Here is a 21,409-nt window from a genome sequence, read left to right on the forward strand (position 1 = left end):
TGAGCATTTACTCTATTTATTTGTTCACTCTGAAAGTCACTGGACTGTATATAGGTGTGGGCTAAGGGCTAAAAGAGCTTAGCTGGCAGCTCATGTTTCATATGATGCACCCTGTAACCTTGTGCATTGTGCATAGTATCATTAGCAAGACAAAATTTCCCATAAAGCCAAGAGAAATTTTCTAGTAATTCTTTTTGTGTGTGTGTGTGTGTGTATGTGATCATTCCAGCCATGCAGTGCAGCCATGTAGTGTCTATATGTGTTCTGCTCTGTTCTGCAGGGCTGGGCATTGTAACAACCACCCCTTTTTACAATGTGGAGTTCATCCTCTGAAGGACTTTGCATAGTCTTATGTAAGCACTATTCTAGTGGGATGTGAAGTGTGTTAGTTAAATTTAATGATTTGCAAATATCATAATACAGGAAGATGACAAAATCCTGCACGTAATACTTTTGGGGTCATACATAGGCCCTAGCCTGCTCACTCACTTATATTTAACTACACAAAACTGAAAAAAACATATAACACATAACATAACAAATGCAAATAATGTTCCAAATATTTTAATTGTTAACTAATGAATATGTTGCAAGGTGAAATGTAAAGTCACTGTAATTATCCCTACGCATATTACACTTGTAAATGTCTGTTGATTTGTTGACAGTTTGCATTTCTTTAATTAGAATTTTTAATGAATTAAAAAAATGCGCCCCTGACTAAACCTTTTACAGCTTTCCCTGCTTCCAACTCATCCGATTGAAATAATTAGTTGATTAACAAGCCTTCCTGAGTTGCAGGGGTGTGTTAAAGCAGGAAAGCCTCTTAAATGGGCAGCGTCTAAGTCTAGTCTAGGAGTTTGTTTCCCAGTTAGGGATTAAGCTTAGTTCTGTTCTACATTTTGTCTATATCCATTACAGTGTTGTGTATTTCATGTCTCAAAAACTCGCCATATAATTTTTAACCTAATGTTTAGTCTTTTTAAATCAGATACTTTATTATCATCCTTATGTGATATGTTTGGGCAAGTTATCATTTTCAGATGGGAAACAAAACAACCGCATTGTGACCTTTGAGTGAAAGTGGGCACTGTATGCTGCCAAATGAACTCTGGGGTGGTTAGTTTATAGTGAGAATGTGATCTTTCCTAGATCCGACCCACCTATTAGATGTACTTTTCAAGTTTGATCTGAACTTATACTAAGGTACATTTGTAGTATGCTGTCTGGGTGTATAGTCCAGATAATTTCTATAACAATGAAAAATGCTGTCCCTAAAATGAATAAATATCCACTAGTGCAGAACACATGACTGTTTGTCTGTATTTACTTTATTGCTACCGGCCCAGACAGATCTGGCCAATAAGTAGATTTGCATTTTTCTTGCATTTCTCCCAGCGTGAAAACAAACCAAACCCAGGGGAAAACACTACACATTTACAAACTTGCTATATGATTCAAACCAGAGCAGCTCAGCTGTGATTGGTCAGCCTGATTTCATTGCACCAGACAAAGCAGTACAAATAAATAGGTTCTAAAAAAAATACGCAATGTTGCAGTCCATCAGTTTCAGCTTCTGTTTGAAAGTCATAAATATACATGTTTATTTTTATGTGTATACATGTTAAGTTAACTTCATGTGTTTTTTCTCTTTGTCTGTAAAAATCTGTACTCTGTATTAAACTGCCATAACTCGCTATATATGAATAATATGATTTGCATTATCTGAAACGATACATAGCCAATCGATTCTTTTATCTCCAAGTATTTCAAACTCCTACATCTATATTGTGTGCATGTGGTCCTTCTATGTGGTCTGTACTCTAAAATAGGGCTGCACGATATATCGCTTAAGCATCAGCATCGTGATGTGCGCAATATATGTTCCAATATTGTGCAGCCCTACTCTAAAAATGTGTTAAAGCACCATAATAATTTTGTCTCTGACCTGTAACAAATCTGTTGTTGCATAAACATTGCTTCGTTGTGTCAATAAACGGCAGTGTATCCTATTCATTTTCAATGGGAAGGGGTAGTTTATCAGCTGCAGCCTTGCAGTACATCATGGGTCCGGCACGTCGAGTCCGGAGATGCTAAGCGGCAAAAAGTTGAGCCCAGACACTCTGTAGACAAATGAATCTGTACAACGTTTTGGTAAATCATAGAGGAAATGCTAATTATTGCTGTTTCAGGGTTCCTTGTCCTTTATAACACATCCTTCCCAAATAAAAAAGCCTATATGATAAGCACTAGATAGTGTTATGAAGCTCAAAATATAGCTTATATTAAACCATTTCTAATTTAGTAAAATAAATCAAATCTGACCAGCTGACGAGGGGGAGTGTGTTCATGTCTGTTGACACGATTGAGCTGTGTAATTGCATCGTATCCACTGTATGTCTCTTCCTGTGTGATAATGGAAGTGCCAGAATTGATAAAGTGCTTTTGTGCCATCTCATACCATTACAGGCTTTTTTTTCATATTGCTAATTTTTCTCATTTTCCGCCCAATTTGGAAATCTAATTACTCAATCCCTGTTCATATGAACCCCCCTATCACTAGTAATGCCCCCAACACTGAGAGGGTAAAGAACAGCACAAGCCTCCTCCAATAAATGTGAGGCCAGCTACTGCTTCTATTCGAACGGCATCTGAAGCAGCATTGCCAGGCAGCCAATGCGCTTGGAGAAAAGTGCTGCACCCAGGCTTCAATACATCCGCTAACAGGTGCCTGTGCTGTAATCATTTCACTGGGAAGAAATGCCACAACCCACTCCTAAGATTGGAGACTGCTCTCTCAGACTCTCTGTTGATAGCAAGTCTGGGGTCGTTTTTGAAGAGCATGTGTAAATTCAGTCACGACTGTGGAACACATCATCATGTCAGTTGCTACTGTTTGCCATGTCTTGTTGTCTTGTTGTATTAGTGTCGTTTCAGGCATCTGTGTATGCGTCCCTCTATCAGTTTAATACATTAAAGAGTTTCTTTTTTTTCTGGAGAAGGTTATTTGAAGTTAACTACATTCATAAATGCTGCGTCACCTTTTCAGGTGAAGAGGCACCAATCCCACCTTTTATGCAAAATGGGTTTGTATGCAAAGCATTGTCACAAAGTGCACTGAAAGGTTTCTTAGGGTGTGGAGGTCAGTAAGGCAGCAATTGTACTCCTCTACTGTTGTTATTGATGCATGATTACTGCTGATATACACATTTATAGCTTACAGAGAGACTAGATACCCTGGTATAACTTTAAAACTAATAAAAATGAATAAAAATAGATTAAATCAATTCATTTTAAAGTGGCACAGCCAGTGTCCGCCAATTGTCATAGTGCTCGGTCCTTTTTCTGGCATTCAATAAATGCGTCAGCAAGTATCGTTTTGAAATATTGCTGATGGCTAAAAAGCAGCAAATATCGGCAGATACAGATATAATCCTGATATAATTATGCATCCCTAATTTATATGTGTCTATATTCTGCGTTTCAAAAATATTTTTGGATTGTTAACTTTAGCATTAGAAGATATGTTTACCAGCCCATAGTTCCCTCATTAAAGCAATTAACTTATCATTTTTGCTGAAACATCATAACTAAAACATGGCAATCAATAAATGTCTAAACAATGCTTATAAACAAGTATATTGTTTTATTAAAAGTTAATCTTAAATATACATTATATGGAACCCTATAGTTTTTCTGATGTCTCTGATTTGATGATTTCTGATTTAACGCATATTCTAATTAAATATATGTGTAATGAAGAATATTATTTCGTGTCATTTCATAGGGTCCTTTTTGCACATTTTTTGTACGCTTTGTGGCTGTAAGCGTGCTTATTCATCACAGGTGTATTTCACTCACTGTCAAATGGTGCGCACCAAAGCTTTGAGTGCTACCTCCGCCTTTTTGTAAAGAACACGTATATGTAAACTGTTAGAGTTTATCATCATACTACTGTGAATGAATTTTGTGTTTCTGACTTTACTATACCAGAGCGTTTTTTTAATGTCTGCTTCTGATCTGTTTTTTCTTTTCCTTCCAACAGGAGTCTGGCAGTGGAGAAGATGACCGCCGATCTCAGCCCCGAAGGTAGGAAAATGTTCATTGTAGGCGAAAGCTTCCTTTCTACTCCCTTGTGGTCAGGGCTAGTTTTCACTTTATGTTCCCATTGGCCATATTTCCATTGTTAAAACTGGGAACCTCAGACCTAGAAGTTCTTCTTCCACTAGCTTTCTGTTGTATTGGGTTGTATTTAGTTCTGTGGCTCTAAACCTATAACAGGCTAGTGTCATGTTTCAACTAATTGTATTAGATATGTGACCGTAAAAATGTGACCTTTTAAACATTTCAAAAACTAAGGGAACTGTGACACCACAGATGCTTTAATCTATGTTCTCATAGTGTTAGGAAGGTTTTTTTCTAGTCTCTTAGTAAATGTAGTTAGATATACACAGCAATGTTTAATTGGTGATACTAGTGGAATTGGTGGAATTTTCTTAACTCTATGATTTTCCAAAGTAGTGCTCACTATGGTTTCCACGCTAACATAAACCATTAAATAATTTGATTGATGTATGTGTGGGAAATAGTCAAATGAATGTGCACACATAGAGCAAATGTAAAGCTATTATCGTATGGTGTACGATGCACAACAGCGTCCAGCCTCCGACTAGCCGAAAGGCCCTTTCACACTGCATCCAGTTATAAAAAGGAAACACTTGTATATTAATGATGACTTTCAGACTGAGGCCAAAACTGACAGACTGCGACGCTTTGTGCATTTTTTAATCAGAGTCTGTTCGAATTTTTGCCATGTCAAATGTGTTAAAATCAGACTGACCAATCAGAGCTGAGCTCCATTAAGCAGCTGAGCTCTGTGGTCCTGGATACGGACCAAACAGATAATCCTAAAGAGTGCAGGAGAAGAGAAAAGCTTGGCCTAGCTATATAACAAGCAACATGCTAACTGTAAAAATTCAGAGTTTAAAAAAATATAATACATGCCCCTTTATTTAGCTGTTTTTTGTCTAGAATAGAGTTGCCAGGTTCCTGTTTTGCTCGACAAATTGGGCTTGTTTGAAAATATAGTTGCGGGTAGAAATATATCACATTTTAAAATAACTACAACAAGAAACACACAAATCATTATAGCATTCACTAATGAGCTCTCGTGAGGAGGAGGAAAATAAACAGAAAAACTGAAATAATGGACATTTATGAGAGCTGTGTGTTTCTGTATTCTGTTATTAATAGGGGCTGGGTGTGACTGTTATATTCTGTTCTCATTTTATTCTGCATTTTCAAAAAATGAAAAACATTCAAATAAAAGAAATTGCTCACATGGTTACCAACTAAATGAATTTAATCAGCTTTTAATACATTACTAGTTAAACCAACAGTCTTACCAGAGCTCATGCATGTTAAACTGTGCCGCATTTCAGATACTAGGAGGTATAACTTATAATAACCATTAGCTTAGTTAGCATGCTAACATTCTTCTCACCACAGAAAACCATTGAGACTGTCTAATAGAATCACCTAATACAAGACTTTAAATCGTAATAGACCAAATCTGATCCAATTCATTTCAGTGACTAGTAATGGAAGGAGTAATAATCTGAATTAAAATCTGAGGTGCTAAAACTAAAGCTCATATGCTGCGCTAAGCTAAGATAAGCCAAGGGAGTGCCACATAGCACATTGCAGCTGTAGTTCTGAGTAGTAGTTGGTAATCAAGTAGTCTTGACTATTAAATGTTGAGTGGATGCTTTTAGAGTGCCAGACAGCGACAGTTGAAATACACAGTGAGTAATGCTATTATGATACTTTATCATGATCAGACGCTAAAAATAGTATTATATTGCCCATCCCAGTATAATCATTGCTCAGTTCCCATGGTATAAATTTGCGTCAGTGCCACATCACACCACCCCTTCACGGATTATTTTTATATAACCACACATCCCGGGATTATCCCTCACATAATATGTATATGTCTCAAGGATTCCTCTCTTCAAATGTTAACAAAGACCTGAGGCATTACAAACACTCACAAACTCTGCAGCCCGTAATCTCCTGCTGTCATTTCGAATGCCTGTGCCATTGAAAGAAAGACACGAGTAAGTTTATACAGCATTTCCGCTCTGTTGGGAAAGCCCGAGCCGTTCTCTATATATAATGGAATTCTTCTAGGTCAAGAGATCAGGCTTCAGTAAATAACTGTAATATCACAGATCAGGCTATATTAAGGAACTTAAACAACTCATTTTTATTAATTATATGTACTAAATGTTGATAATACATGTTTAGGCCTGTCACGATTTGTTTGAATGAAATATTGTCCTCAGCATCTTTGTGATTAACAATATTATTGTGATTTTAAGACCATTTATGCCACTGAAAGCATTATATAACATAAGAATAGTAAAGCAATTACACTCTTTTATGAATCTGTGAACGTTTTTTATTAGAAAAATGGATCAATGAGACATTGGAATTTGGATATAATTTTTCTACATTTTCTAAATTTTATACAAATGACAAATAAAACAAAGCCACTATTATTAAAATCAACAACATACAGGTTCACTCAATGTACTCAATGCAATGTAAAGCTTTCCTTGCTAAGAAAAAACTAATAACAATAGCAATATCAAGGTCACCAAAAATTATTAAGGTCATGTTTATTTATTGTATGATAAGCCAATATAGTTTTTATCATGACACCAGAACATACAAGCGGTTCCTAAGCTTGACCTTTGTGTGTATTATAATTAGACTCTTAGCAACAGCAGCCACACCTACAGTTTACAGTGATATATAGGTGTTTCCCACAAAGCAGAGACACCACACTGACACCGTCCTCTGTTCCTCTCTGATGCCTCCCCCTGCTGCACTGTGATCAGTGTCTACAATGCAGCATTAAAGCTGCTGTGTTGGCTCGGTGGCCCCACTGAGAAAGCAAGTCAAACCGGTCTCAGCCTCCTTACTCAGGTTTCCTCAAACTGCTGTTAATTCAGAATTTCCTGCCCCCTGCAACTGACCTACTTCCTGACTACTCTTTCAGAACTAATAATGGAGAGGATTATCTTTAACTACAATTTGGAGATTATTATTATTATACAACCCCTGCCCAGATACAGTGTTTAAATCTTCCTATGCTGAATTTTACTAAGGCCCCGTCCACATGGAACTGCAGATATTTTTTAGAAACTGAGGTCTTTGTGTGCATTAACTGCATTACCACATTAAAATGCTGTTTTCAGTCACTAAAAATTGAGCTTTTCAAGCGGCTCTCTAAGCCGGAGAATTTTTGAAACAGGCATTTTTAGTGTTGTTTTGTGGATGGAAAAAACAGAGCTCAATGAAAATGCAGATGTCACAATACATTACATTACATTACATTACATTTGGCAGACGCTTTTGTCCAAAGCGACTTACAATAATTATAATAATAAGTACAGTGTAAAATAAGTTTAAAGGTAAAACATCTTTGGATAGGGATAAAAGGAGGTCAAAGGGGAATAATAGGATAGTGGAGTGAAGGAGGGGAAGAAGGAAATGAGGTTAGAAGTAGTTAGTGTGTTAGAGGTGTTAAGAGAGTAAGTGCTCTTTGAAGAGCTCTGTCTTCAGGAGTTTCTTAAAGATAGCGAGAGATTCTCCTGATCTGGTAGTGGAAGGTAGTTTGTTCCATGGTTTGTTCCACCATGCATGTTCCACCATGGTGGTTTGTTCCACCATGCATACATGCATGTTTCTGGCTGAATCTCTAAAACCTCCTTACTCCCTATTTGGTAAACTACATAAGTCATACAACTATAATTACTCTATGTAGATAGCTGTAGAATTCAGCTTTAAATAAATAGACAAATATATTATAACTTTAGACTGCTCTATTTAGATTTATCCACTCATGGTGGATCAATCTAACTGTCAACTACACTCCAAACTGTCAACTACACTCCTAGCAGTACCGCAAGGCTGTATGTATACAAACATGTGCTTGATTTATATGTTTTCTGAGCATGTCATGCACTTTATGTGCAAATGTTTTGAGCTGACACAGATGTGCAAATACAGACACACACAAACACAGATTATCTGGTCACCGTAGATAAGTATGGCCATTTATATAGGACTCTCTGGAGCAGATAAACCGTGCTTCTTTAACGAGATGTAGTTCAGTACTGTGTGTGAGATGTTGAATAGCCTTTAGCCTTTACTTATATTTGACACTACTGAGACTTTTTCTGTTAAAGCTCATCTAACCTCAGAAAAAGTATTGTGCTATAAATCACGTGCAGCGTGAATATGTCCTTCAGTATTAGTAAGGTATTGCATTGTTGCCATATTTGTAGCTTTATAGGTTCATTTAAAATAGCTAAATCAGATTGGTGTTCTGATAAAATAAAATCGAATATAGTAATATTTATTTAATATAATAATTTTCGTTCTAATATTCTCAAGCAGTGAAATGTCTCTTCATTTTGATAATATGAAATTTTATGAATATTACTGAGAATGGGAGGGGGAGAAGGTCTACTAACAAACAAAATCCGCTGTATGATGTCAGGAAGAGCTGAGCTTCATTCATCTCTGCAGCAGGACACTTCTGGCCACCAGAGGGGTCAGTGGAGCTTATTTTAGAGCCACACATGACGTGTTACAGAGTTTAGGTAATCAACAGGAACATGCTGCAAACCCCTGCCATGCTATAGCGAGTGAGAGAATTGTTCTGCAGACTAGAAGATTGCGTAACAAGTATGCTGTTGATGGATGTTGTTTATGATGTTTTTTTTTCCGCTGGCATTGGATTACATTCACATGTAATGTAATGCCTATGAATAAATAAGCTGTGTTGATTTGCATTCAGCATGGTGTAAGACAGCACTAGATACCTGATGAGTGAGGAGTATGTCAGATCAAGCAATCTGCATTTTTTATTGCATTTAGACTAATGATATTTACTTTGCAGGTTTTAAACTAGTAAAAATCTAAATGATAGAAAATAGTAATTTTATGGAAATCAAATGTTAACATAGGACTAGTCAAACTGCATGTAGGGTATGCCAACTTGCCAATATGACTGTTCAAAATGGGTTTATTAATTTGTAGTTATCATATTATTACTAATAAGATAAGAGTGTATGTTTTCAAACCTGACAGTTTTTAGTAGAGGTTTACTTTTCACAGTGCAGGGCTTCCAGCTAGTAATAATACTAAACATAAATCCTGTACCAAAGTCTTTTGGAAATGGACCGGCATGCAGAGACTTATGACTTGAGTCTTGACTTGGTTAGGCACGCAGTTTTTAGAATGTAACTTAGAATGGCCCTCAGAAATGTGAAACTAGATTTGGACTGGCACCTAGGGACATAAGACTTGACTCTAACTGGCACTCAGAAACCTACATTTCTGGCAGTCAAAGATGCGAGACTCAACTTTCACTGACACTTCGAAACTTGACTCGGACTAGCACTACAAGACTCAACTTGGACTAGCACTTTAAAACCCGCTCATGCAGCTTCGCCATCAGCTGCCGGTGCTTAGAGGGAGCAAAATTGGCTCTGCTCCCTCTGGGGTGGGTAGATGGCACTCTCTCCCCATCACACTTAAGGTGGCGCTGGGCGGCACAAGGCGTCTGTAAGCGGATGAATCGGAACCTAGCCGCTGTGCTTTCCTCCCAGCGTGCTAGCTGCTCAGGCAATGATTCATCCTCAGCAGCTTGAAAAAAGGGGTGATTGACGTCACACATGTCGGAGCAGGCGTGTGCTCGTCCGCATCCTCCAAGGGTCACGGGCGTCACCGGTGATGGGGACGCACAAAGGGGTGGGACAATTGGATATTCAAATTGGGAGAAAATGGGGAAAAATCAGAAATAAAATTTATAAAAAAAATAAATAAATAAAAAACTTAACTCGGACTACCACTACAAGATTCAACTTGGACTAGCACTTTGAAATTTGACTCAGACTAGCACTACAAGACTCAACTTGGAATAGCATTTCGAAATTCGACTCGGACTAGCAGTACGAGATTCAACTTCGACTAGCGACTTGATTCTATCACTACGAGACGTGACTTGGAATAGCGCAACAAGACTCGACTTGGACAAGCACTACAAGACTCAAGTCGGACTAGCAAATTGATTCTGTCTAGCACAGCGAGACTCGACTCGGACTAGAACTACAAGACTTAGCTCAGACTCATGCATGGTGCCGGTGCGTTGAATCAACGGTGGTCAACGGTGGTCCACCGAGGATAGCAGCAAAAGTTTTAAAAGGAGCTTGGGTTCCCCCATGTTCAATTCAATTCAATTCAATTTTATTTATATAGCGCTTTTTACAACAAAGGTTGTCACAAAGCCGCTTTACAGGAAAAACAGGTCCACGCCTCTTATGAGCAGCACCACAGAGATGCCAATTTTATGGTGACACAGTGGCAAGGAAAAACTCCCTTTAAGAGGAAGAAACCTGGGAAGGAACCAAGACTCAGTCCGAGGAACCCATCCTACTCGGGTTGACCCGCTCAGTACAAACAAACAACAAACAAATAACAGAACAAAACAGTACAGAGAATTAATGTGAACTATGGCTAATATAACAGGTACTAATTTATGAATATAAGAATGTGATGGGCACAAACTATAGAGCTATGGCTAATACAGAAACAGATACTGAGTGTGTTAATGGTAATCAGTGCAGGGTTGCAGAGCCGGACAACAACACAGCGGGCAGTGGAGAGCCAGGCTGGGAACATCAGGAACAGGGCATCTCCATACATGTAAAAGAGATAGATAGAGAAAACAGAAAGGAAAGGAAGAGAAAAAAAAGCAGGAGTTAGAAGGGCTGTGTAATAACTCTGATGAATAGAAGGACAGGGCTGATTCCTGAAAGCTGGAACCACAGACGGACACATCCAGGAAGACCGGCCGGCCAGGCGTCTCAGCACATGTGAGAAAGATAGAGATAGAGAACAGAGAGGGGAGGGAAGAGAAAGGGGTTAGAATGGTTTTATAAAACTCTGCTGGAGTGGGATGGGCACTGGTAGCAGCAGCTCAGGACATGGGGAGAGAAAGAGAAAGCAGATGATTAGGACAGGGTTTATATTTGCTGGATAAGCTGTAAGAGGAAGAAAATTGTAATGAGACATTACTCAAAAGCTTGAGCAAATAGAAATGTTTTGAGTCTAGATTTAAAGATTGAGAGTGTGTCTGAGTCCCGTATATTAATAGGGAGGCTATTCCAAAGTTGGGGAGCTTTATAAAAGAACGCTCTTCCTCCTGCATAGTTTTTTCTAATGCGCGGGACTAATAACAGGCCAGCGTCTTGGGAGCGGAGTGAACACGGCGGATTGTAAGGAGTAAGGAGTTCCTGTAGATAATGCGGGGCCAGACCATTAAGGGATTTATACGTCAGGAGAAGTATTTTATAATCTATACGAAATCTAACAGGTAGCCAATGTAGGGATGAAAGAATAGGTGTAATGTGATTGAACTTTCTAGCTCTGGTAAGCACTCTTGCGGCTGCATTCTGAACTAGCTGGAGTTTATGGAGTAATTTATGTGGACTTCCAGCCAACAACGCGTTGCAGTAGTCCAGCCTGGAGGTTATGAATGCATGTACCAGCTTCTCAGCATCTTCCAGAGAGAGTATACTGCGGATTTTAGCTATATTTCTTAAGTGGAAGAATGCAATTTTGACTATGCTACATATGTGAGCATCAAACGAAAGAATTGGGTCAAAGATGACCCCAAGGTTTCTCACAGTTTTACCAGGTATAATTAAGTGACCGTCTATGTCTACAGTATTAACATTTATGTTTTTATCAATATTAGGACCTAATAGAAGGACCTCAGTTTTATCAGAATTAAGTAAGAGAAAGTTGTGTGTCATCCAATTTTTAATGTCTTTAATACAGTCTGTTATTTGATTTGTACAGAGCTCCTCGTTGGGTTTAGCAGATATGTAAAGTTGCGTGTCATCAGCATAGCAGTGAAAGTTAATACCATGCCTACGGATAATTTTACCCAGTGGTAGCATATAAAGAGTAAAGAGTAATGGACCCAGTATTGATCCTTGAGGGACACCATATTTTACTCTAGACTGATAAGAGCATTCGTTATTTAAGTAAACACACTGGAATCGATCTCTCAGATAAGATCTGAACCAGGTGAGGGCTGATCCTTTAATTCCTATAAGATTTTCTAACCTATCAAGTAGAATAGCGTGATCTATGGTGTCAAAGGCAGCACTTAGATCTAGCAGTATGTTGTGTTTTTAAATCGCCATGCGACTTCTGTTGACGCCCACATTCACATAGGTAGTGAGTGGCTCCTTGAAGCAGTGGAAAAAAGGGTCGGTTCTTAAAAGGTTCACAGGAACCGGCTCTGGCACCAGCACTTTGTTGGTGGAAAAGAGGTATTATAGACTCTCTCTGACTGAGATTGCCAAAGACTCAAAGATTCTACTCTACTTGGACTGGCACACCAAGATTCTAGATGTACAGGCTCAGTTCAGACTGGCGCTTGGTGACTTGTGACAGGATTTGATCTTGTATTCAGAAGCTCGACTTGAATAAGTATTCAGTGCACTCAGGGAATCTTCATCTGAACTCAATCTGATGTTTTTTCAATGTTATTTGACCTTTATATGTACTGCATTTGTTTTGAACATGGTTTTATAAAAATATACCCTAAAAAGGGTTGGTAAACAAAGGCATTATGACACATATTTCATGAATCAATGCTGCATGTAAACTAAATATGCAGTAGTGGTTATAGCATGATTTGACCTTCACATTAGCATTTGAACTGTAATAGCTGTGGAATCGCTTGTTTTTTCCTTGGGTACATGGCACTTTGATTTTCCATTAGTAATCTTGTCACTCAGACTGCACAAATCCAGCCTTCACTGCATGTTTTCTTCCTGTTCTGTGTGTCACATAATTGTATGGTAGAGTTTGTGCAGACATAAGACCACATTTAAGGGAGCCAGTGTTGTGAACATTTGCTTCCCGTGCCACTTCACCACGGAGAACACTGAAGACAGAGGCAAAAATTTGAAAAACATTCCAGTGCTACTTTACATGGAAAATGATCACACTTGTGTGCACTGACCTCTTTATGAGAACAGTTCCAGTTATTGTTTGCCTTTAACGTACTGTTCTGCCCAAAATATAACTGCAAGTTCTGACCTGCTTGTATTAAAAATCATCACAATTTACGTCTCAGGCATCAAATGTTTGTTGATCTGTGATTGTTTTACTTTCAGTCCATTAGCCTTTTAATTTATCTATTTTAGAAATCAGATGCAAGTAATATGTCAAGGTCAGTTGAGTGTGAAGGTTGTTATTTTAGTCTTCTTTATAGGACAGGCAGTATTGACACAAGCTATGGCACATGTATTCTGAGGCAGCGACAAAAACATTTAAAACACACTTCCTGGTTGGCAGGTGTTCCATGACACACGTTTATTTACTGCCTGCCTGAAAGGTTTTTTTTTAAGCACGTGACTACATACAAAGCCATGTGTACAGTTTTTAGTGTTTTTAGTTCATCTCACCATTTCGTAACCAAATTTCTATCATGTATTTCATACAGATTAATGTATAGTCATGTAGGTCCTGGGTAGGAGTGCATGAACTGTTTGGCCACTACAATTATATGGCAGAAATGACAAATAAAGAGCCTTCTATGTTTGGACAAATAAGTGAGAAGACCAAATTATAACATACCAACAGCAACCAGCAGCAGTGTATAGTTGTAATTCTTTTTTTTATCAAGTCAACATATATGTAGGCTATTTGATTAATGCTTAGGTAAAACAAGTGGAAAATGTAATAAAAACCTGAGAAAAAAGGTCTTCAGCCTTCTGCCAAAAGTTTAATTTAGTTAGTTTTCATTTAAGAATGTTCTTTTTGGTGCATCCCTAGTCCCTAGTAAGGGGATGGTAGGAATGTATTTATTTAATATTACTATTTTTCCATTGATGTCTGTGAACGAAGGGCAACCATTCTGGTGTCTTTTCCACATGGACATGGATCGGCATGGAGCACTTACAAACAAAGTTGAGCCCAGTTTTCTCAGCATGGTTTGCTAACTGTACTGTTTAGTGAAAGGACTCCATTGATCGTCTCTACATTTGCACCACTTTTGCAGTAAGATATATTCATATTATCTAGTATAGAAACCAGAGGAGGATAAATCTGGTTCAGTGGAGGACACACTAGGTCTTTTTGCCACCTGTATTCAGCATTTGTAGGGTGCAGTCTGTGCTGCTTTGCACACAAAAAAAGAATGGGCAAAAACAAGGCAATAAACTTGCAGTTCTACATTTTGGTTTTAGTTAGTATGTTCCATTTCACAAGTTAGCATGCTAGCATGGTCAATTGCTAAATCCAACACATATCCGACACATCCAACAACAGCAGCAGTACCATATTTATTATGAGATACTGTCGAATAGCCACTCCCATCTCACTCATTAATTCTGAGATTTCTCATCCCTTGCATACATTTTACAGATGTCCAGTAGAAAAATTACATTACTCCACTTTCCCATGTAAAACAAATCCAGATAGGGCTTAAATGTATCCTTAAATAAGACCAGGGTAATAAGTTAATAAGAGCCGTCAGTTTAAGTTCTCTGTAAATAATCTTCAGAAAGACCTTATCCTGTATGGTCTTATTGATCATGCTCTGCATATGATGAGAAATCGTTCCTACCGATCAATATTCTGTGTTTGGTAATCAGAGTTGAGGCTTGAACCCTGCATAGTAACGCACAGCGTGATCAGGAGCAGGCTTGTTTATGGTTTCATCCTCCTCAAGCAGGGCCATAGCCTGAAAGTCAAGCAGCAATGCTGATTGTGTTTTCCTGCCCTTTACCTGCCACTATCAGATCTTTCACTGGAGAAAGCTACTATTTCCAAAAACACTATTTTTGTTTTGTTTTTTTTTTTGTGTGTGTTTTTATGGCATGTCACCATAGCACAAACTCATTGATATTGCCATGGCACTGTCATGCGAGAGGCAGCCTTAATGTTTACAAGAGCCTTCGGTTTCACCCTGGGTTTTGGATTTCATCAGTCTGGTCAGGAAGAGAGTGTGTGCAAGGGCAGGCATGCTCCATGGGGAAAGATGTGGCCCATCCTCTTGTAATGCATCTATGGATTGCAGCTAATAGGCTAAGTGAAATTCCAGAGCCCAGGATGTCCCCACTTTGACCTGTCGAGGACAATGGAAGAAAGGAAGGTCGTGATTGAATCTGGACTGTTTAACTACATTGCCATGCTCAAAAATTGCACACCATCATGAGGATAAGTGCTCACTTTTGTTTTCTCCTTGTTTGTGGCAGTGCGCATTAGAGTTATGTAAGCAAAATGAGGGTTATGTGTGGACATAAATTGCAGGTTATTACCAGTAAAAAGAATTTAATGTAGACGTTATTGCCTAGGAGTGGGAGATATGATTCTAACGTAATGTCACAATATTTCAGGGTAATTTTAAAACTATATTATTGGCAATATGACGAAACACTGACAAAAATATTTTAATAATTTCAGGAATATACTACTGTAACAAAAAAAAGTTTTTAGTGCAACAGTTTTAAACATTGATTAGATACTAGAAAGCTGTTTTTTAATGTGTTGTAAACAACAGTATCTTATCAAGACTCTTGGGTTTGTATAAAATAATAATTGAGCCATGTAAACAGCAAACATAAACAATTATACAAAAAAAAACTCCTAAGGCTTCAAAGTGAATATCAAAACAAATACAAAATTGGCTGCTTTTAAGACAGAATGACACAGCCCATTTATTGACATTGTTTAAATAATGACCTTCTAGACTGTGTAATTTACATATTAGATTCAATTTCTGTAACATTGTATCTCGGCAACAGGAAACACTGGTGCACCACTGACTGAAAGCAACCTAGGCACGTGTCAACAGTCAGACAACATTCGCACACGCCAGCTTGTAACACACACATGGACACGCAACAGTGCACAAACCATTAGCGCATGCTGGGTGGCAGCTATGCAAACTTTTACATCAATAATAGAATAACATTATAAAATATATAGAACATTTTAAAATAAAACAATATTACTCTACATTAACACAGAATATAGGTCATTATTATATTACTTAAAGTACCTGCTCACTCACCTTCACAGCATAAATGAGCAGGTCAGTCTCTTCTGCTAAGAAGTGCTGGACACCTCCATGTAGCTGCGCCCCTGGAATAGCAATCTGCCAAAGTGAATGGCAAGTGATGCACTAAATGGTTTATTGCACGTTAAGTCCAAAACACAGTTATGATTAATTAAGAGAATTAGTACATGCCTTTTGCTTGTCTTGAGTCGCACAAGACATGCTTTTCCCATCGTTATTGACACACCCTAAATCAAGCTGTGCAGTGTTTCATTCACAGCTCGCCTTTAGATCGCTAAAAATGGACCAGTTTCTCTCAAAAGTGAAGCAAATAAGTCTAGCACCTCTGCTGACTGGTTGAAGTATGATGTGAAGCTCCGCTCGTCCCAAGATGTTTCTATGACAAAACAGCCAATTTTCAAAATTTTCCAATGTCAGATTTTTTTTTTAATAATAAAAAGACTTGAAGACAAGTCCCTTTACTTTTTTTAGCTGTACCAATTGCAATTCATTTATTAATAAAATGCATGTGTTTAGCTACTCCTCCTAACTAATGAAGATTAAATTATGATTAATAAACATAAGTTTGTAATTTAGACATATTTTAAAATGATTGAAAACTCGTAAAATATAACAAAATGAGGAAAAAAAATGAATTCAGCAGTGTTTTTGTATGTTGAGGGTGATGTCAGAAGGCGAGGCCTTCTGGAGCACGTGCGCCTAGCTCCTCCCCCTCCTCCTCTCTTGGCTCCTCCCCCTCCTCCCCTCCAGCGGTCTGCTCGGACTTGTTCTCTGAGCGCCAATATGAATAAGAAACGGAGGGAGTGACTAGTCTGTATCACACCACGACAGAGAGAGTGTTTATAAGCGTTTATAGACGAAATACGTTCGTTTGTTTGTTTAGTTATCGGCCTTTCTGAAGAGCTCCGTCGTTTGTGTATAATAGCGGCTCAGCCTCAGTGAATGCCGCAGTGAATGAGGTGATGAGCCCCTTGGCGCGGAGCGGAGCTGGGGACGCAGCCCGAGCAGGCGGTCTCATCGCTGTGGAGACCTGAGGAAATCTATCTGCTAATAAGGACTGTAGAGGAACTGAAGGAGATCTGTGAGACCCGCGGTGTGTGTGTGTGTGTTTTCTCAATGACTCGGGGCGGTGTAAGCTCGGCGACACGTCCAGCTTCGACCTGCCGGTTCGGATCCAGAGCCATGCCGTGCCTGCTCTCTCGCAACAGGATCAACAGACTGTAAGTGGAGGGAAAACGAGGCTGAAGCTCCTTATGAGAATGTTCCTTCAATGTTAGCGGTAAAAATAAACATTCCAATAAGAAGCTAGCTAACCTATAGTTTCTAGAGAAACATGGGATAAAATGTTAAATATGTAGTAATTTTTATTAATTTGTAAATGTTGGGTTTGTTCGGTGTTTTGACTGGTAGCCAACGCCTTTTATTCTGCTCGTTAGCTAGCGTTAGTTTACATGTTGCTATAAGGAGGTGCACTATCCCAACAAACGCACGTTGACACGACGTTGTCATCTTTCTTACAACGTTGTTGAAACCACACACATTGGTCACATCGTTGTCTAGGGTTATCTCACAGCGTTGCTACATTGATGTCCAAAGGTTGTACTGTCCGCATTTTATCGTTTTAACGTTCTCACAACCTCATTATTAGGAAACATTGCTTTCTGTTTAGAAAACTACCTAATGACAACATTTCCAATGGGGCTAGGCGATATGGCCCTAAAATATAATTTTGTGATAACAAAACACTGGATTAAAAATATATATATTTCAAGAATACACTACTGCAGCAAAATGAATATTCAGTTTTGTTATTGCCTACTATATGATATGGCACACCCATAACTGAGATATAAAAAAAATACAAATATTTTATTAGATTTGTAACAGAAGTCAATGAACAAGAATGTTATGATACTAATAATGCACTCCAAATATCTCCATATATCCAGGAATAAAAAAAAAAAAATGATATTGGACAGATAATCTGTCACTAGTAGATATATAATGGGGAATGAGAACAGTGTGATTTATTCCTTTGCTAAAAACAGCAAAAAAGTAGTACCCTGTAGTGATAATTAGGGGTCGGTGATATTACAAGGTATAATATTGTTCATGATATTTAGAAATGTTGGTGTTATTATTGTGTACGATACAATATGGCACAACCCTACTTCCCAAATTCTATTACTATTCCATTGAACATTGATCTAAATATGAATCATTATATATTTTAACATATAGAGCATTTTACAGTTGTGACAACATGGGCACCAAAACAATGGGTTGTCACGACATTGTAACAACCCAAGCCCAATTGTGTTTGCTGGTTGTAAAAAGATGCACCAGTATCCCAACAAACTCACTTTGTTCTGTGAGTTTTGTGTTCTTCAATGTTGCCTGCTTTCTTACATTGTTAAAGAGGTGGTCTCAGGTTGTCACAATGTTGTTATAAACTGTAATATGAATAATATTACTGTATGGTTTTATACATGCAGTTCAATGAAGGTCCAAACACAACATACAAACCATCAGTCTAAGACTAGTTTACACTGTCAGATAATGTTTTTACAGCTTTCTGAAAAATTGTGGCAATAAAAAAGCACCAAGTAGATGATAACACTGTGGACACAAAAACAGTAGGTTGTTACATCTTTGTCACAATCGAGTAACTGTGTTTGCTAGGATGGCAGTCTGCTGCTGAGGAGAACCAAATACTCACTGTCACACAAAAATGTCCAAAGCTTCGAATTGTCAACTGTAAGGTGGAAAAAAAAACATTTTTAACTTAGCTATAATAACTACTAATAAATAATAACCTTTACTGTAACTGTTACTTAGCAAAATGTATGAAATATATAAAAATAAGCATTATAATACCTGAAATATTAACAATACCACAGCATGTATCACAGCATGACTCTTTTCTGTGTTTTAAAAGTTAAACCAACCAAATGCTCAAGCAAACCATTTGTGTCGTATTTAAAAAGGTCGTCAGTTTCTTAATTCAGCGTGTCATGTAATGTACTGCATTAAGTTAATTTAATTAGAGCTAATCATCTGTTCTGCTTAATGAACCCTCCAGTTGTTTAGTGTCCTTCCAGTACTGGCTATACCCTTGGCATGCCCAGGAAAGCATGTTATGATGTAATCCATCATACTCATCATAAAATACTGCTGATATTGCCCTATTAGATTCCTTTGAAGTTATGTTTTATTCCAGGAAAGGTTTGTTGTTTAAGCTTTTTAAGGAAGTAGTTCGCTGGAAAATAAAACTTGAGTTTTCCCATCACCCTAAGCATAAATCCTACAAGATGTGTTTTCTATCTTATCTCTGTGTCTACAGGTTGAGAGCTGTGAGAGTAATTAGGGCTGGGCAGTATGATTAGATTTGTTGTCATAAAACGTCATAATGTACTTTGTGAGTGTATCGTCGTGGATATCATCAGCACGTCTGGAGCACTGTGTATTTTATTACAGAGATCGTAATATCAGTTGTATGCCAAAATCTACTACCATTACGTAAATACTTTAATATTTTAGTTTTATAAACCTATTCATCATTTGAGCTAAGTTCACGTTATAAGCCACCTCAATTCCAATTTTTGGTCTTGATCAGTTTGGCTATTGTAATGGTTCACATTAATAAATGTAAATAACAACATCAACAAATCTGTCCTTAAAATGGCATGCATTCAGATAATGAATCTTGGAATACATATGAAAGTAGTTTAAATTTTATTTGTAAAGACAGTATTTCACATGTACACACAGCCCTGAAATTTCAATGTTGCCTAAGAGTTTGGGTATGGTTGTCGGTTGGCATGAGAAATTGATCTTTTCTATTTTCAAAAGGTGTCTGAAAAAAGTAAATATCACAATATCAATATTTTAGGGTATTTTTGTGATAAAGATATACTTGGCAATTTGAAAAACTCTAAACATACACAAATTTTATTATTTCAATAATATACTGCTAATAATATTCTTAACAAAAATATCTGTTAAGAAATCTACCAAAGCAAAATATTTAATGCATGAATATAAACTTAAACAGTTATATAAATATCTTGTGAAAGCTTTAAATTAAATAACAAAACAAATACAAAATAGACACAAAATCACAATAATTTTTTTTTTCAATCATGATATTACTGTGATATATTGTGTAGGATACAATTGTGCACACACCTGTAAAAAGTAAAAAAGTTGTGAAAATTTGTTGCCCAAATCTAATCTTATATAGTAAAGTTGTGGTGGCATATACTTACTTGTCAGCTGAATTTGCTTTGAAACTCAAGCAAAAAAATAGTCTGAAATAATTAATTTCACCAAACATGTTTTTACGTCACTGTGATGAAAGTTTGGTGAGGTGTGTTTACAGTGGAAGAAGGCGATACTGGGATTCCCTGCAGTGTAAATTCAGAGTGACTCACCTCGCCTATTAATCATTTAGCAGGAGCATGATGGTGCATGTAGGGTGTGTTGTGATGATGTAGACAAATGTTTACTTAGAAACTGGGTTTGCTTAGACACATTTCGGTCTCTTTATTTCTTTTTTTCTGTGTTTAATTGTTTTTTTGTTGTGTTTAGTGAATAATTGGTCATTATAGTAGGTCCCTATGAAATCTGATTTATTTTTTGCCTAATTCAGCTGTTTTTTAACAATAATGTTTCTTTAAATTTTATTTTTCCCCATTCAGAAATCACAGGACCCTATTATAAGGTTTATAATTAGAAAATAAACCTAAGCTTTTACACTCTTTTTCTTAACTCTTTATCTTTCTTTCCATGGCTCACTCTCTCAGTCCAAAGTCTGATTCTTTTACTGGTAATGTGAACTGTATCTGCATTTCCTGCATCGTAAACATGGGTGTGTGTGTGTGTGTAGACAGGTGTGAAATGTCTGCTGCTTCTTGTATTATTGTGAGCACATGGCCAAATTGTGTGCAGTCAAAACAGAGCTGTATTTGACATCTCTTTAACACCCCTTCCACCCTATTCTTCCTGTGAAGTATACAAGCTTGACTTCCTTCAGATTTACATGCTTATCATCATCAAACTTAAGCCTGTACTGTTTGTTCTTGAGCCTTTCTAATGAAAACCATGTCAACCATTTCTTCCTTTCTGAAGAAATTAGATATTCTTTTTGTTTTAAAGTTGCTTCATAAATAGAATAGAAGAATAAGTAGATGTCTACATATTTTTTTGTTTTTAATGTAAAAAGTAACATTA

The 21,409-nt window shown here is 37.4% G+C and overlaps 1 protein-coding gene across 2 annotated transcripts in view; it reads left to right on the top strand.

Moving 5' to 3' along the window:
- The window catches only part of ssh2b (slingshot protein phosphatase 2b), a 39,678-nt gene that overhangs the window by 2,852 nt on the left and 15,417 nt on the right, over positions 1-21,409 (top strand). Inside the window, exon 2 of one of the 2 annotated variants that reach the window (XM_007259570.4) lies at positions 4,043-4,086. In XM_007259570.4, coding sequence (XP_007259632.3) covers positions 4,043-4,086 — 44 coding nt within the window. Of the gene's footprint in view, positions 1-4,042; positions 4,087-16,947; positions 17,398-21,409 lie in introns of those variants that run through there. The other variant, XM_007259571.4, reaches the window with a different exon arrangement.

The sequence above is a fragment of the Astyanax mexicanus genome, chromosome 17, assembly GCF_023375975.1.
Source record: "Astyanax mexicanus isolate ESR-SI-001 chromosome 17, AstMex3_surface, whole genome shotgun sequence".
Classification (NCBI taxonomy): domain Eukaryota; kingdom Metazoa; phylum Chordata; class Actinopteri; order Characiformes; family Acestrorhamphidae; genus Astyanax; species Astyanax mexicanus.